Source organism: Apostichopus japonicus, chromosome 9 (genome assembly GCF_037975245.1).
Source record: "Apostichopus japonicus isolate 1M-3 chromosome 9, ASM3797524v1, whole genome shotgun sequence".
Classification (NCBI taxonomy): domain Eukaryota; kingdom Metazoa; phylum Echinodermata; class Holothuroidea; order Aspidochirotida; family Stichopodidae; genus Apostichopus; species Apostichopus japonicus.
Window position 1 is genome coordinate 13583945 of NC_092569.1, and position 17766 is coordinate 13601710.

The 17766-nt window shown below is 35.9% G+C and overlaps 1 protein-coding gene and 1 long non-coding RNA gene across 2 annotated transcripts in view; one reads left to right on the forward strand and one right to left on the reverse strand.

The window, feature by feature from the left end:
- Positions 1–1245, forward strand: part of LOC139974185 (uncharacterized) — a 32120-nt gene extending 30875 nt beyond the window's left edge. Inside the window, exon 3 of the long non-coding RNA XR_011795416.1 lies at positions 1129–1245. This is a non-coding gene — a long non-coding RNA (uncharacterized lncRNA). The remainder of the gene's footprint in view (positions 1–1128) is intronic.
- Positions 1246–7352: 6107 nt separating this feature from the next.
- LOC139974172 (tenascin-R-like) lies at positions 7353–17579 on the reverse strand. Its single transcript, XM_071981137.1, has 6 exons — positions 17419–17579; positions 16430–16495; positions 12353–12696; positions 10170–10478; positions 8660–8927; positions 7353–7740 (listed from the first exon to the last, which is right to left on the reverse strand). Exons 1-6 carry the CDS (start codon positions 17498–17500, stop codon positions 7493–7495), a joined length of 1317 nt encoding a protein of 438 aa, XP_071837238.1. The 5' UTR covers positions 17501–17579; the 3' UTR covers positions 7353–7492.
- Between the last annotated feature and the right edge of the window lie 187 nt (positions 17580–17766).

A 17766-nucleotide genomic window follows, 5' to 3' on the forward strand; every position in this document is an offset into this window, starting at 1 on the left:
ACCTCAATATTTGGAATGTTTCTCAGTATGAATACAGCACAGTCAGTACAGCACAGCACAGTCAGTCAACTTCACCATACACACCATACATGTCAAGTTGGAACCGTATACTGTGCATCCAATCCAAGGTCAATTGAATACAAAAGAAAAATAAAGTAATTTAAAAAAATTTGTTGTCAGTGTGCAACTATAACATGTACTCTGTTTGCTTCAAGCTCAGTAAGCCTACAATCCTGACAATTTCAATTAATTAATGTCCCAAGAATGACATGTACGAATTGGATGTAAATACATTCAAGAGGAAGGATGCAGAATGTGCTCCTCTTTCACCATCCATAAGTAGATTTTCTTCAGACCATTCCTTTAATTGCCAAAGAAAGGTAGCCTCAAAGTTGACTCAAGATAAAAAAGTATTTTAATCTCAAAACTATTGTCTCCCGTTGGTAACTTAATTCAAATGCAACTTCAACTGTCAATATCTCAAAAACGGTACACAGAAATTGATTGCAAATTTCACCAGAATGTTAAGATTATATTCCTCTTGAACATATCAAAGAGAAATTTTGACCTGGACTATTCTTTTAAGTGAGTACTTAGTACTTACATACACTGAGTCATTCCATTACATACATTTTGCAAATGAAAATTTTCTGACTTTCCACTGAAGTATTGAACATCCATTCTTCTGAGCCCAGTGTCTTTTATGGGAGGGAGGGTTAAGGCACAGGCACAAAATGCAGGCCACAAGTATCAAAGCCCAGTACTAGTTTATACAGTTACTTGTAAGTCAAAAGGTAATTGCAGGATATATAAATAAAGTGTAAAATTTTAATTGTACATAGCAGTTTAAAATTGTCTTACTTATGGTCTCTTATATTAAATTTAATACATAATCCCTGCTTAAAAAATTGCTACACAGTACATCTTAGCCACTGGTTTAGCAACCTGCTCATTTAGCATGGCATTTTGCTATGACCTTGTGCTTGATATTCTTGATGGCTTTCACTTCTAATCACAACATTGAGGTCTGCTAGTACTTGCCTTTGTCCACTCTCTGTGGTCAATGGTTTGTCGGTTCTGTGATGGTTTTTCTGATGTCATTCTTGCCATTTTCTTTCTCGGGTTCAGTCTGTAACCCTGCATACAGATGTCGGTGACATCAAGATGGAGGTCTTCTGTGATAAAGTACCAAAAGCATCGGAAAATTCCCTAGCTCTCTGCGCCAGTGGTTATTACGATGGCTGTTTTGGGGGGGGGGGGGTGAGGGAGGTGGTCATGTGTCCTTTGGGTAAAAAACCTTGAATTAAGATTGATATAAAAATACCCTTTTTATTGTTTTGTTATGAAACAGTGAGCTTTTATTACTTAAAAGAACCTCAAACATATTCAAATAGCCTTTTTTTCATATCACAAGAAGTAAAAAATCTAAACTTCTGTATCTATTACTACGCAAACCTGGCATACAGTTTCCATGTTGTCATAGAACGTTACCAAAATTATGTGGTTACTATCAATTTATATGTAGCGCCATCTACTTATACATTGAAGGGTTATTACAATGACCTAAGTTGAAATGCTTGACAAAATTGCTGGGGAGTTTCTCGATCTTTTGATCAATATCACATCCTTATAGTATTTGATATGATATGAATTTTTCAAATGTTTACGCCCACTTATCCAGTCTACTTAATACCCTTTTCTCATCCACCTAAACCTACAAATTTGAAATGTTTTAGCAACCTACCCCCCCCTACAAATTTGAAATGTTTTTGCAACCTAACCCCTCCCCCCCCCCCCTCAAACCAATCCTACAGCCGAGACTTATATCCTAGAAATTTCACTTGCTTCCATTTTTGTTTTGACGTGGGGATTTTATTTTAGGTCAATTCACAACTCTAAAGCCAACTTAATCCACTTTTCTGAAGCATGAATAAATTATCCTACGCCTAGACCTTTTTTATAATCTTTGTCTTTTCAACTGAGGACCAGGTTTTAGCCTTCGTTAATAAACGTCGCCATTATATTCTCTTACAGCAAATATTCTGTAAACAATATATATTCTCTAACCCCCCCCCCAAATTTTTTTATGCCATTGTAAATTTATTCTCTCATAGAAAAATATATATTATCTTACAATAAATTTTCTGTAACGATATATAGACTAACACATAAATTATATTTTTCTATGTCAAGAATATATTTATTCTCTAAGAGAAAAATATATATATATTCTCTAAGAGAAGAAATATATATATTCTCTAAGAGAAAAAAATATATATTCTCTAACAAAAATATACATTTCGGTGAAAATGCCACTGACGTAACAGTTTACCTGCCTTGGACATTTTAATATAGGCTCTCGCGGTAGATCGCATAAGATCTGAGCTGTGAAAGATACTTTTCCACGTTCGTTTCCTTTGCAAGGCTTGGCAAATTGATTACGTAACACACCGGCTAACGTTCCAAACTAATAACCTTGAAATGTGAAGAAGTGAGCAGTGGCCAAAATGAACGGCAGGTTTACTACAGGGCGTATTTTCAAATGTTGAATTTCCGGTACAGAAAAATATTTTTCTCTAACAAACTAAATTCTGTTACAGAAATTATATATATTCTACAGAATAAATTATATTCTATGCAAAAATATATTTGTATTGTGTGTACGGAAAATATATATATTCTCTAACATTCAAGCTCTATATTCTGTGCGAAAAATATATTCTGTACGAAAAATATATTCTGTAAGGAAAATATATTCTGTACGAAAAAATATATATGCTATACAAAGTACGGAGCTCTGTAAGTGCCAACTGAGATGTTGGTGTTTCAGTAACTTATATACCTATATTGCGAGAATTGCCGTAAATGTTCAGCCAGAAAAGGCGTACCCAAGAAGCCACTCCTATGAAAACCTATGCAGCAGGATCACCAATGCAATGCTGTGCAATGGACATAATGGGTCCTCTACCAATCTCAGAGAGGGGTAATAAGTATATACTGGTTTTCTCAGACTATTTTACAAAATGGACAGAAGCTTTCCCAATGCCTGATCAGGAAGCATAAACAGTCTCTTATATTCTGCTCTTAGAATTTATCTGCAGGTATGGAATACCAAGAGAATTACACCGACCAAGGAAGACAGTTTGAATCTGCCATATTTCAGGAAATATGCAATTTACTGAGCATTGACAAACCACGACAACTCCCTTTCACTCGCAGTCAGATGGCAGAGAGATTTAATAGAATCTTGGAGAACATGTTAGCTGCTGTTGGGACCTCAGACCAAAGAGACTAGGACACGTGGCTACCGTATCTAATGTTTAGTTAGTTTGTAGAATAGACCTATGCAGTTAGATTCGTTTTGTTGTTGAAGCGGCGAAAAAAAATATGTAAATTGCAACTGCAGAGAACCCTGTCTATCTGTCGTCTTTTCTGATGCGGCCTTTCTACATCAATCGTCTGTCCTGTAAAAACCTGAGACCCCTGCAATGTTACAGTATAATCTTCAAAACAGTTTAAAAAATGTCATCATAAATAATTGTACGAATATTTTATTAGTGATATGCTCAGGAGATATTTTGACGTAAAATTAGAATTAATTAAACATTCTGTTTTATTTTGTTTTCATGATGTGCGTGTGTGTGTTCGTGTGTGTGTGCGCGTATATATGTATATATATATATATATATATATATATATATATATATAGGCCCTATATCTATATATATATATATATAGATATAGCTGATGCGGTTGATAAAATATATGATGCCTTGGAAAAAAACTCACAACAATTGGTATCTTTTTGGACTTGTCAAAAGCCTTTGACACTATTCATCATGACATCCTCATCTCTAAGCTGCATCATTATGGAATAAGGGGAACACGTTTGTCATGGTTCCGTAGTTACATCTTTGACAGGAAACAATTTAGTAATTTTAACGGTGTAAGCTCAACACATTTAGGTATTAAGTGTGGAGTACCACAAGGTCATCCTTGGCCCTTTATTATTATTTTGTATATGAATGATATTAGTAAGGTTTCTACTAATTCTTCCCTTGTTTGATTTGCTGATGGTTACAAGATAATATATGCGAGGAACTTAATAAATTTAATCATTGGTTCAATGCAAATAAATTATCCTTAAATATTGACAAGACGAATTACATGATTTTTGGTCAACCTAAAGACGATTTCAATTTTCGCATTTGCCTAAACAATAAACCTATCATTAGTACTGATAAAATACGTTTTTTGGGAGTCTCATAGACTCCAAATTATCCTGATGGGATCACATGAATGCTATCTCTTCATCTCTTGCAAAGTGTGCTGGAATCTTATCTAAGCTCAAACACTTCTTGCCTAGAAATATTTTACGTCTATCTACTTGAGTTTATTTTTACCACATCTTTCTTATTGTTTGGCTATTTGGTCAGGCACAAGTAATTCTAATCTAAATAAATTGATATTGTTACAAAAGAAAGCTATCCGACACGTAGCTGGGTCTGGTCCATATGACCACACTAGTCCCCTCTTTGCATCGCTTAATTTATTCAAATTACCAGACCTCATTAACCTAAGTATTGTCTCGTTTATTTTTAGATGTAGTAACAGTAACTTGCCCAATAAATTTAAAACCTTTTTTACACAAAACAGTCAGATTCACAAATACAATACCCGAAAACGCAATCACTTTCACGCTTTTCCTTGCTATACTAACAATGCCCAAAAGAGCTTAAGAAATCGATTAGTTAATATTTGGAAATCTTTGTATTTAAACGATAGAACTTTTCTTACCCAGTCTAACTTAAAGAAACATCTTAAGAAGTACTTTCTCAGTAAATACTAAATGCATCAGAATTGTATTAAGGTGGGGTGTGGGTAAGGATGGTGGGGAAGGGGTGTAGAGTGTGGGATAAGGGAGAGGAGTGATGGTTAGCATGCGGAGGGTTGGGTGGGAAGAAAAATTGGTTGGGACGGCAGGGGAGGGGACGTTGTATTTGTGGGTGGGGCTTATATGTCTATATATTAATTATATAACATTATTTGTATCGGGGAGTGTTGTACCCTGTTAAGCTCTCCAGAGGTTTTGTACAACACTTCCTTTCACAATATTATTCATTCGATTTTTTTCCTTATATTTATATGATTGTAAATTTTCTGTACCAATGCTATTTTCGTGTATATATGTTATATAAATATGTAAATAATGTTGTGAAGAAACAAATAAAATGAAATGAAATGAAATATATATATATATATATATATCTATATATCTATATATATATATATATATATATATATATATATATATATATAGATATATATATATATATATATATATGTATATATATATATATATATATATATATATATATATATATATATATATATATATATATATATATATATATATATATATATATATATATATATAATATGAGGTTAGATTATATCCTGCTTCTTAACAAAAGACATTTGGATGTGAAAAGGTCTAAAAAATTACCAAAAGGACATTAAATATTTTAGACTCCATATATTGCACAAAAGACTGTAGAAGAAGAAAGGTATTTGATCTTTATTGCAATACCATAGAGATTTCATTCTTCAATACAACTAACACAATTTCATTTTACTAATACAGCTTAACTTAACACATGTTCATTACACCAATTTAATAAATAACATTCACCATAAAGACATATATACTTAAAACATAAATAGGGTAAATTTACTAGTGAAGACCAGGATGTGAGCTCTTTGCAAGTGCTTTGAGACGATGGATGGCGTGTGGGGGGGGGGGGGGGAGTGAGGGTTGGAAAAGAGTTTTTGTGTTCTTCAAGGGAGCCAGTGGCATAGGAAGGTACTTTTGAGTGGGGGGCTGAAGACTGATGGCCAGCCTGGGGGACGGGTCTAAGGGGAGGGGGTGTCCCCCTCCCCTTTGGAATTTTTTGCATTTCCAGGTGGCCTCAGATGCAATTTGGTGCAATATAGCACACTTCAACACCCACTCCATTTTGTAAACTTAATTTTGTATTTTCACCTGGCCTTAGATGCAATTTGGTGCTCCAAATGAGATTTTTTTTCTCATTTGGAAATGAAAAAGGGGTTTTCTGACTTGCGAACCGGGGGGGGGGGGCGGAATGATGCTTCCGCCCCCTCCACATTTTTCACTGGGGGGCTGGCGCCCCCCAGCCCCCCGGTTCCTACGCCCTTGAAGGGAGCAGTTGGTCACTCTATCCTTCGAAAATTGATTGTTTATCAAAGGTGACTAGGTTTAATAGCATGATTCGTCCTAGTGTTTTTATTAATTACAACAATCAAGTTCCACACGACGCACGGAACATTGACTAAAAATGACCATCACTGAATCAAAGTTAATCTCGAGAAATCTCGAAAGAAATCTATTCTTTTAGTATGAATGGGTAATGAGGAACTCCTTCTGAGAAGCATCACTTCGTATCGTTACTGAAGGGTTCCAAGTGTGTGGGGGACACTTACCTCTCCGCCCCCCCCCTATTCCCTTTTCCCCTTCTGTACACAATATCAATACGTAGACCTACATTAGTAATAAATTATGTATTAACAAGACAAATTGCTATGAAGAGATTACGTTTATGGAATACTTTCAACTGGGAAGAAGACACCTCGTTTTTCGTTCGATGAAACCCAGAAAGCAACAGAGAAGGGATTTGACGTAGAAACTCACATGATCTGTTTTTAATATATTCATATTTGTTTTTAATATATTCATGATAAATATTTTACTTACACATAAAACATTCAAAGTACTAACGAGTATCCATCTATCCAGTCTATACAGTACATACAAGGATTCGGAATATAATTTGTATTTCGAAACGGTTAAAAATTTGACGAAATAAAGTTGACACTTATTACGTTTAATGTGTTGATAAATCGTTAAAATGATAATAATAACTATGTGGAATTTAAAACTACGGAGAATAAACTTAATAACTATTCACTAATCTAACAAGCTGAGTATACAGGCCCATTTATTGCTGACAAAACAACGCGCGAGTCCAAAACACTTTTAGCAAACTTCTTTGTGGTGTTTATTATTCGTTTTAAATGATATATTCGCCAACTCCGCAGTTGATGGGCACTGTTAATGGAGAAACTGGAGCGTTTGAAAGAACACTAATTACACTTAGTACTATAACGCAATAATATTATCGTAACGCTAAAACAAAATACTAAAACTTGAGAATGATGCAATGGACATTAAACTGTAGTCACTGATATATATATATATATATATATATATATATATATATATATATATATATATATATATATATATATATATATATATATATATATATATGACAATTTAAAGGTTGTTTTAGGAAGGAAGTAGAATTTAATAAGACTTCTACGGTGATTTCCAGGTGTGTGATGTGTTCGTTATATTAGTCTTTATCAAAAGAAGAAGACATAAAAACTTCATAAAACCCTGATAGATGTATATCTAGAGAGGTCTTATCTTCATCTCAGTGTACGTGATGTTATACTCGCCTCCAGGCAGGTTAGCCCATTTTATCCCTATGTAGCCAGTTCCATTATATTCACCATTGAGGTTCGAAATGCTGCATCCATAGTACCACCAGGCACCATACTGATTCCTTGTACATGCACCACTGTTGCTGTCGAATGTATTGAATCGATTGTTTACATCATAACTCAAAGCACTACCAGAATAAAAGCCTCCATTTGGATCTGTGGATTAAACAAGAAAATCTCTGTCTTTATATGTAAATTATTGTACTGACATTTATTCAATAACTTTGTTACAATATATGCACTACGCGTATACTAAGATTGATCAGAGTGATCTATGAGAAAACCGTATTTGGAATAATTTCATGATATCAAAATAACTTACCATGTTATCACATCACACGAATAATTTTGTAATTATGTATACACTAAGTGCTTGATCACACCGGAGTAATATCAGAGAAAACCAATGTCAACTGTTTCCAATTCTTACAGCGATATCATATGATATCAATTATCATTAATTAACGCATTCGACGAATAAGTAATGAAAGTCTAGGAAAGGCAAAACCTTGAAAGACAAAATTATTATCGTCCGTCGTTAGTTCTCAAGATTTCATTTCCCTTTTTTCATTTATTTTTATAAAAGGTGGGGGTGGGGGAAGGGAGTGGTGAGGAGGGGGGGGGGGTTTACAGAAGGATGGGTTGACGGCTGCCGAGATATTTTTAACCATCATGACAAAAACGTCACAAATTTAAAAAAATACAGTTAAATGGAAAACATACGACGTCGAAGTTTCGTCAAAATGTTAGCAAATTTTGAGATTTTGTAAATTTTAACGAGAAATAATAAGGCTGTGAGCAGAACAGTAATTTTCAGATTGTTGACGATTTTTGTCCCTTCTAAGCTTCCGTAGAGTTTGGGATACGTGTAATGCATATGCAGATGGAATAAATTGCCGATTATTAATATTAAGGAAACCATGTAATCAACATGTAAAGCAAAGCAAATGAAATAACACTTAGGATAAGGCGGTCTAAGCTAACCAAAGCAAGAAACGTTTGTCATCAAAAGACCAGAACGATGCTATCGTGGGTCGTTGGTATGGCGTTAAAATATAATCTATTTTAAACGAACCTATTGCTGTTCCACTGAAATCTCCCAGTTCAGACAGTCTGTAAAAGTCACTTTCATTGTTGATCCGGAACAAGTCATACTTCGCGTAGTATGGAACTCCATGCACGTTCACTAGATCAATCCGGATTTGATATTTACCTTGATTGGTGAGGTAATACAACTTGTCATTTCCCAACCAAAACTCATGATCCAGCCAACCAAAGCCTTCTTTATAGCTCGTCCAGTTACGATAGAAATCAACGGAACCATTAACACGACGTTGGAACACCTGTATGTTTGATCAAGCAAGAATAAAGCAAATACCAATTTGAAGCTGACTGAAAACATATTATTGAAAGATTTAAATTATTATAGTTCATAACGGATAATCTGTGATGAAAATATGACTCTTAATAGCAATGCAATGGCTTACTGCTAGACATGAAGCCACTGAAAATTCAATAAATGATGATACGTTTGAGCTTTTTTTCTATATCGCCAGATCAATTTTTAAGTAAAATAAATGTAATGCTTCCATTTGTATAGCCCCATTCTACATTCCAATATTAACATACACAGATCAATACCCATGAAGGAGTTCATTCAATCACTGTACAGGCGCATGCGCACTTCGTACTTTCGTAATCTAACAAACCTCTCTGTGATTGCAATAGAAGCCTTAGTCTGCAGTAATGTTGACGCCCTCAATTTCAATTTATTCACTATTTGCGAAAGGGGTTAAATATGATTCCCAGTTAAATAAATTATGTTATTCCAGGGATCCTGTCGTGGAGCACTTCAAAGAGACTATGAAGTCCCGGGTATCATATAGGACTTTAGCGTGTATGTATTAAGTGTTTAGTAATACATCGTATACATTTTATATATCGTAAATCGATTAGGGATACATCATAGACTAACCATGCATCATTTCCGTCCAAAAGTGTACTAAATATCGTCTTTAACATAAATATGATGTCATACTAGACTTACCGTCCATCCTCCTCCGTCAGTCATATTATACATATACAGTATATCGTCTACACAATAGGATGTCATACTAGACTTACCGTCCATCCTCCTCCGTCAGTCATATTATACATAGACAATACATCGTCTATACTATAGGATGTCATACTAGACTTACCGTCCATCCTCCTCCGTCAGTCATATTATACATATACAATACATCGTCTATACTATAGGATGTCATACTAGACTTACCGTCCATCCTCCTACGTCAGTCATATTATACAAATACAATACATCGTCTATACTATAGGATGTCATACTAGACTTACCGTCCACCCTCCTACGTCAGTCATATTATACATATACAATATATCGTCTATACTGTAGGATGTAATACTAGACTTACCGTCCATCCTCCCCCGTCAGTCATATTATACAAATACAATATATCGTCTTTACTGTAGGATGTCTCACTAGACTCACCGTCCAATCCTCCTCCATCAGTCATATTACATATACAACCCAACGTATATACTATAGGATGTCATATTAGACTCACCGTCCATCCTCCTCCGTCAGTCATATTACAGAAGACATCAAAGGGCGACCCAGTCCAGTTAGTTGGTTTGATGGTATATATACCATTGTCAGTGAAGTTAGCATCGAAGTAATCCAGGCAGTTGGTCATCTGCATACATGTCTCCCCGTTACCTTGGTAACCTCTTTCACAGTAGCATTTGCGTACACCGTTGCGCTTGTCACATTCTGCGCCATAGCTGCAAGTGTACTCTTCATTCACGCTTGTATAACCATTGGTACACGTAAACTTCTTTGTACAATTTTCATTGACTTCAAAGGAACCATGATCCTGAAGGGAAAGAAAATACAAATGTTGACATTACGAAACAGCAATTGACAGTTGTCAAAATCATTTAATTATATGCCATGCATGGACCACTCACATATATGAAGTCAGTAATGTTATGCAAATATAAAAGTGATTGTGGTAAATAAAAAGCTTAAACCATCATATGACTGTATTTTATCTTAGGAATTGAAAGAGAATATAACGTCTACGTAAAAGCAGCCTGGACATCGGTGTCAGTATCAATCAGTTTAACACTGAGTTCTCTATTACATAACAGGCGCCAAGACAGCCGGATGCCGCATTTCTATTCCAAAGGTTGAAGGAACATCGTTGAATATTGTGGATTCAATGGCTATCGTGAAATTATAATAAATAAGTTTATTGATAATTAAGAAAGACGGTATAGTAAGCAAATAGAGACAGCAAATCTTAGTGGTAGTCTTTCTAACGACATATATAAAAACAGTATAATGTTTACGAGCATCAAGTAACCATGCAGGTTCCCCATACCTTGAAGGACCTATGGAAGCTTAAAAGTGCCGTCAAGATAAGAATATCTTGACCCGTATAATGTGATATTGCTCAGAAAATGGATGGATGAATGAATGAATGGATGAATAAATGAAGATGGATGGATGGATGGATGAATGATCGGATGAATGGATGAATGAACGTGTGAATGGATGGATGGATGGATGGATGGATGGATGGATGGATGGATGGATGGATGGATGGATGGATGGATGGATGGATGGATGGATGGATGGATGGATGGATGGATGGATGGATGGATGGATGGATGGATGGATGGATGGATGGATGGATGGATGGATGGATGGATGGATGGATGGATGGATGGATGGATGGATGGATGGATGGATGGATGGATGGATGGATGGATGGATGGATGGATGGATGGATGGATGGATGGATGGATGGATGGATGGATGGATGGATGGATGGATGGACGGATGGACGGATGGACGGATGGACGGATGGACGGATGGACGGATGGACGGATGGACGGATGGACGGATGGACGGATGGACGGATGGACGGATGGACGGATGGACGGATGGACGGATGGACGGATGGACGGATGGATCAAATCAATCAATCATTTTCAGAAAAAAAAGCCAAGTTGTTAGATTTAGAAAGTGTTATTTTGATGGAACTTTCAAGCTGCCGTAGGAACCAGAGTAACAATTGTCTTCAAAGTTCTTTTCTGGGCAAATTTTGGTAATTAAAACATATAACGTACAATTATGTATATACTTCCCTTGTCATGAGCGTTATCAATTTGCTAATCGTTGTTAACCTAAAGAGTGTCAACGTTTTGCTTATTTAAGTTTCATACTGTGGACAAAAGTCGTGTGTTTACACGTCTTATTCGTGGAAACTTTTGCTATTTTAACAACGAAAAGTACAAACGAATTGATCCACAAACTCCACACACCAATGAGGCGTATCCGGTAGATGCCAATAACACTATACCATTGAGTTGTGCCACACCTCTATTTGGAGAGTATCGGTAGATAATATATACACAGTGTATTATTTTGCAATACTTAACTACAGATGTATCACTGTCACACAGTGTTATCGCATCACACCAGGTCGATATATAGTCAATCTATGTCAATAGCTCACTCAGATGCTTTCAGAGATACAATGAAGCTTATGATTACTATATACCTAGTAAAATAACTGGGGACTCAGTCTTATCCATAAACATACAAAGGAAATTAAGGGGAAAAAATAGGCTTATTTACGATATAAATGTCTCCAAGTTTGAGTAAAAAAAGCTGCAAAGCTGATTGTAGGTCTGCAAGTTTAGAACAGGTTGTAGTAATAAATGTAAAGTAATATCTCACCAAAATAGTAATATTCTCCATAGAAACGGAACAACTCTGATTAATGCTCGTCTGTGTAGTTTGCACTCCTGCAGGTAGAGTTGTACTAGGGTCGCTGGTGGTTGATGTCATGTCGACAGTGCTTTGTGTTGAGCTGGTGATGGCCACAGGGGTTGTCTCGGTGTGGACGGTGGGTTCACTTATAGTATCGACTTCTTGTCCTGTGACCGGTACATCATTACCTTCATCATTTGTGTGTCCGACCTCTTCCGTTGGTGTGTTGGTTGATTCTTCCTTGACGGTAGACCTACTTTCTGCAGGTCCCGGTGCAGGGAGGGTGGGTCGTAAATCACCAGATTCATCAGCTGATTACGATGGAAAGTCAAATATGTAGAAAACAGAAGAAGAAAGAAATATGCAAACGTCGATGGAATGATTGTACACCTCGTATGCTGCAATACGATAATTGGATGGTATATAAACTAAACCTTTCTCGGTCGAGTGTATGAATGCCAAGAATATGTCAGAATGAGTTTTTGTTCAAATGTGAGAAATATATGTCATTAGTCTAGACAACATATTTACTCATCACCACAAAATACGTACCATTCTATATGACTACATGCAATGTTAGCACTCATACAAACGTTTTCTTTGCATGACCTAATCATGTACGTTAGTGCAGCGCACATGTAACTTTGTATTACATGATTTTCGTGAACGCATTAACTTTGTTCTATAATAATAGAACAAGAACTAATGATCCTCATTCAATCTGTCTGTGACATATATTCTCTTGTTTCTGAAGTAGACTATTAGTCTGGATAGTTATCACCAAAGATTTTACTTCACAAAGATCAATTTATCAGAACATAACTTGGTATATTCTGAATATCATATGTGTCATTAGAGTTAAGCTCCTTAAAGCCAACCCTTGAGCATGAAACCATGCATGACTTTCTTCTTTAAAATGAAAATGAATATTACTTTATGAATCTTGCTCAAAATATGAAAATAAACTTAAATCATGGGTCAGATTTCGTCATCAATATCGGCGGAATATGCTTTCAGTATTAACAGCGGTGTTGATCATAGGGTAAAGGGGGAAGGAAGGGGGGGGGGGGGGTTAGCTGAATCCTTCTTCCTCCCCACCGGTTAAAACTGGAAGGTGTGGAGGTATGAGTTTAACCATCACCAATTAATTCTTTTATAAATAAATAGACGTATCTTAATATTTGCGACAGAACATTTACGGTATAAAGCAGGTACGCGGTATTTTATCACTGTTGTTAGCCCATTAAAATAATAATAAACACGAAAACACTCAATGAAGAATGCGGTATTGCTGTTTTTGCTGCATTATTTTAAATTTGTATTACTTTATCACTATTTCCTGTAATATTATCCATTAGGAGTGTAATTATCAACGACTTAACCGAATAAAGGATAGTAAAGAATTTACCACAGGTAATATTTTACATAAACTGTTTCATCATAATATGGACGTGCTGGCACTTATAACAGGAACGCAGGTACGATAACTAAAGTATTATGTAAATAAACCTATATTATATATTCATGCAGTCAATATATTTGAATTGCATATTTTATCGCTCCCAAGTTGACGTACTCCACGAAATGTGGCATGCATAGGCGTACGGGACCATTTCAGTTTGGGGGGGCAGAACTTTTTGTGCCCGAAAGTTCCCGTGACACTATCTAAGCGGAGCGCCACCATCAGTTGGCGCGTAGCGTACAAGAAAATTTTTGGCACACAATGCCTCTCAGATTGCCGGAAACGGCACTTCTGAGGCCTTGCAAGTTGCATCTAAACATTCTTTATTTTATAATCTCACGTTTTAGAAATTTACACTTCACCAAAAATTTGGTAAATTAGAAGAAGAAAAAATGGTAAAATCACTTTGAAGGGGAAAAATGGGACAGTATATTTTTTAAGCTCCTATTTAGTTACCTTATTTATTATTTTAACACAGTACTCAGCTACCTCCAGAAAAAAAACATACATTGTTCAACGACACGTAGGCGGGATAATGTCGCTGTGTCGGGTGAAACTGCAATTTGTCTCACAAAAAAGTATAAAATATAACAAAGAATACGATAAACGTGTACTTCTAGGCTTGTAGGCACTCCCCCCCCCACCATCCATGAAAAAGAAAATGTTTCTTATATACACTCATGTTGGGGATGTCCAGGTCAAGGGCGGAAGCACTTTTAATCTGGGGGGGGGGGCACCGACATCAAAGGGCACTTTGCAGAAATTCGATTGGACTGATGCAGCCTTATATTTAGTACCCTTTATAACTCTTATTGTATTATCTTATTTGTGCATATACATCACTCCATCAACGCCCCCCCCCCCCCAAAAGAGAAATATGCATACTAGCACTGCAATATCAAATGCGCAAATTGGGAAACAAGGAACAAGTTTTCTTTTGAGACAAAATGTGGTGAAATCATGCTAGTTGCTAATGTAGGAATCTTCCGAATTAGAGGTTTTTTTCTTGTTAATATCTTAACAATTTTTTTCCATTCGAAATAGCTTTGAGTTTGACCCACAGAAATTCATTAAAAGTCACGGGCTAAGCCAGGATTTGCAAAGTTGTATGCACGACTATCTGAGCGGAGCGCCACCATCGGTTGGCGCGGAGCGTACTAGAAAATTTTTGGTTTTACAAACCCCTCAGATGGCCGGAAACGGCCCTTCCCGAGTGTTCATTCTGGTTCCCTGGCCTCTTGCTAACTTGAGGCACCTCAATTTTGATGTAGAAAAAAGGCACAGTTTTAACCTGCCTCCTGTGCCCCCCCCCCCGGTTCCGCCGCCCTTGGTCCAGGTATACCATTGACTAGTTAGAAAAAAAAATTGATCGTGCAAAAAGCGTGGTAGCCCAGATGAACTGCGTTTACGGTGGTGTTACACGGAGATATTCGGGCATCATGATGCTAAATAAAGAATATCATGGAATTGTCGGGCAAAAATTTGAAAACGATTCGGGCAAGCTACTGCATATATATATATATATATTTCCAGAGGACAAGAAATTCAGGCAAAAGTCCTGAAAAATTCGGGCAGCCTAAGAGGAGAAAAAAAAATAGATATATATATATATATATATATTTTTTTTCTCCTCTTAGGCTGCCCGAATTTTTCAAGCCTTTTGCCCGAATTTCTTGTCCTCTGGAAATTTGGGGGGGGGGCAGTCTGCCCCCCCTGCCCCCCGCCTCGTACGCCTATGGTGGCATGTCCTTATGTTACCTTGCTTACATACCCCCTCCTGGCCCCACCCCCAACCCACACTCTTGTTCCTCCTTCCCATCTCAAAAGTGTGTTTTAATAGTGGGGAGGCGAGGTGAAGCTTAGGCTTACATAGTTCAAAGTTCAAAAGCGGTATAGGCCTAAGAAATATGCACGTTCCTTTTTAAACACAGGGTTACATACCAGCACCCCTTCCTCGCCTTACTATCGGAAAAATGTGTCTTTAAAAGTGGTAAGATAATGGTATATTAGCGATACTTTTTCAAATGGTGAGACTTAACACTGTAAGGGTTTGCTTATAAATGTTTTTATTTTTATTTCAAGCAATGTAAATTATAATGAACACATGTTATTACAAGTTGCTACCATATATAAAAATTAATTTTATTGTTGTATTGTTACAAATGGTATGGATCCATTATTTCGAATGAAATTGTTGATTAGACGTATATATATATATATATATATATACATGGAAATCGTAATGAGTTGGAAAATGTTGTATATATATATATATATATATATCGTATTGGTATGTATGTAACGTTTATTATCCTTGGTTCTATAATGTATGTACCCTACATCTCGAATATATCTTTTCAACCGAAGATTCAAGTTTTTGGTTCTATAAAAGGTTCCCCAAAAGAAAAATATGAGAAAACAGATGATCGAATTCATATCAGCAAAATTCCGTAAGCTTTGATAAAGTTTTCTTGTTAGTACTCTAACCTTAACTATAGCGGGAAAATGAACGGGAAAATGTATATTATGTTGTAACCACTTAGGACAAGATCTAGTTAAACTATAGAAAATGAAAGTCTTACCATTTGTTGAACCTTTGTAACAACTTCCTCCTACACCAGGAAACTTCTCCGCAAATTCACACAATCCTAAAAGCGAAATAACAAAACAAAAGTCATATGGGACTTTACTAATGATTACAAGTTTGTCACGGGAGCATGTCCGCGTTTCGGGAGGATTGGGGTGGGAGGGGAAGGGGGGATTACCATCTGCAGAGGATCAGATTTGCTTTTAGCATAATTTTTTTTTTTTTCAGAATGTTGAATTCAAATTGTAGAAAGTGTAGTTACATCTGTTTCTAACTAATTTCTTCAATTTAAAGATGTTCCAGATCTGTTACGTGGTTTATTTTTATTGTACATATAACCAATGCAGTCAAATATCTAAGCTTCTTTAATAAACATAAAGTGCGTTTTATATTCGTTATTATTTATTACAATAAATTAAAACTGTTAGCAAACTGCTTATCCACTAGAGAGCCTGTGTTAAAAAAAAAAATATTTATTAATAACCAATGCAGTCAAATATCTGAGCTGCTTTGATTTCTTCCTTCTTTAATAAACATAAAGTGCGTTTTTTATTCGTTATTATTTATTAAAATAAAATAAAACTGTTAGCAAACTGCTTATCCACTAGAGAGCATGTGTAAAAAAAATATTATTTATTACATAAATTGATATATAGGTTTCCGTCTACAAACGTACTCTTGTCATACCTTAATATACTTGTGCCAAATTTCCGATTACAATCAATTCCGATTAAAAAACAGAGTATAGCAATCACCCAATTACACCATATACACAACGTCACATCACTGCTGACAGAACAAACTGTATTATTTGAAAATAAAAGTGGATTATGCTACAGTTTCATCGGAGTCTTGCTGGTTCTTATTCTATGTATCGTAAATGAATAAGGTTTCAAGCTACTGACTGTATGCATGTTTACTTTATTTCAGTTGTCAAAATGCATGATAAGGAACGGACAAAATATATAAATAAAGAATACTCACTGCCTGCTGCTAAAGATGTACCAAAACATGCCATGAAAATAAGAAGGTGTTGGAAACATATGCTATTTTCTTTAACAGCCATGTTTTTCAGTTGTTCTCAGATTTGAGCAGAGTCTGATTCAAAATGTTCGGTACATGTTCTGATGTACTATGTCATGGTTTTATAAATTGCCATATGTTGTCGAGCTATTAAGAGATTCATGCATATTCATCAATTCACTAAAGGTTGGGTCTCTTTTTCAAATCTTTGCGCAGTAGGTAACTTTAACGAATCGTGAGAGGCTAAAATGTTAATCATTTAATAAGATGGGAGGAGACAATAACATGGCTGGCTGGCTAGATATTTTA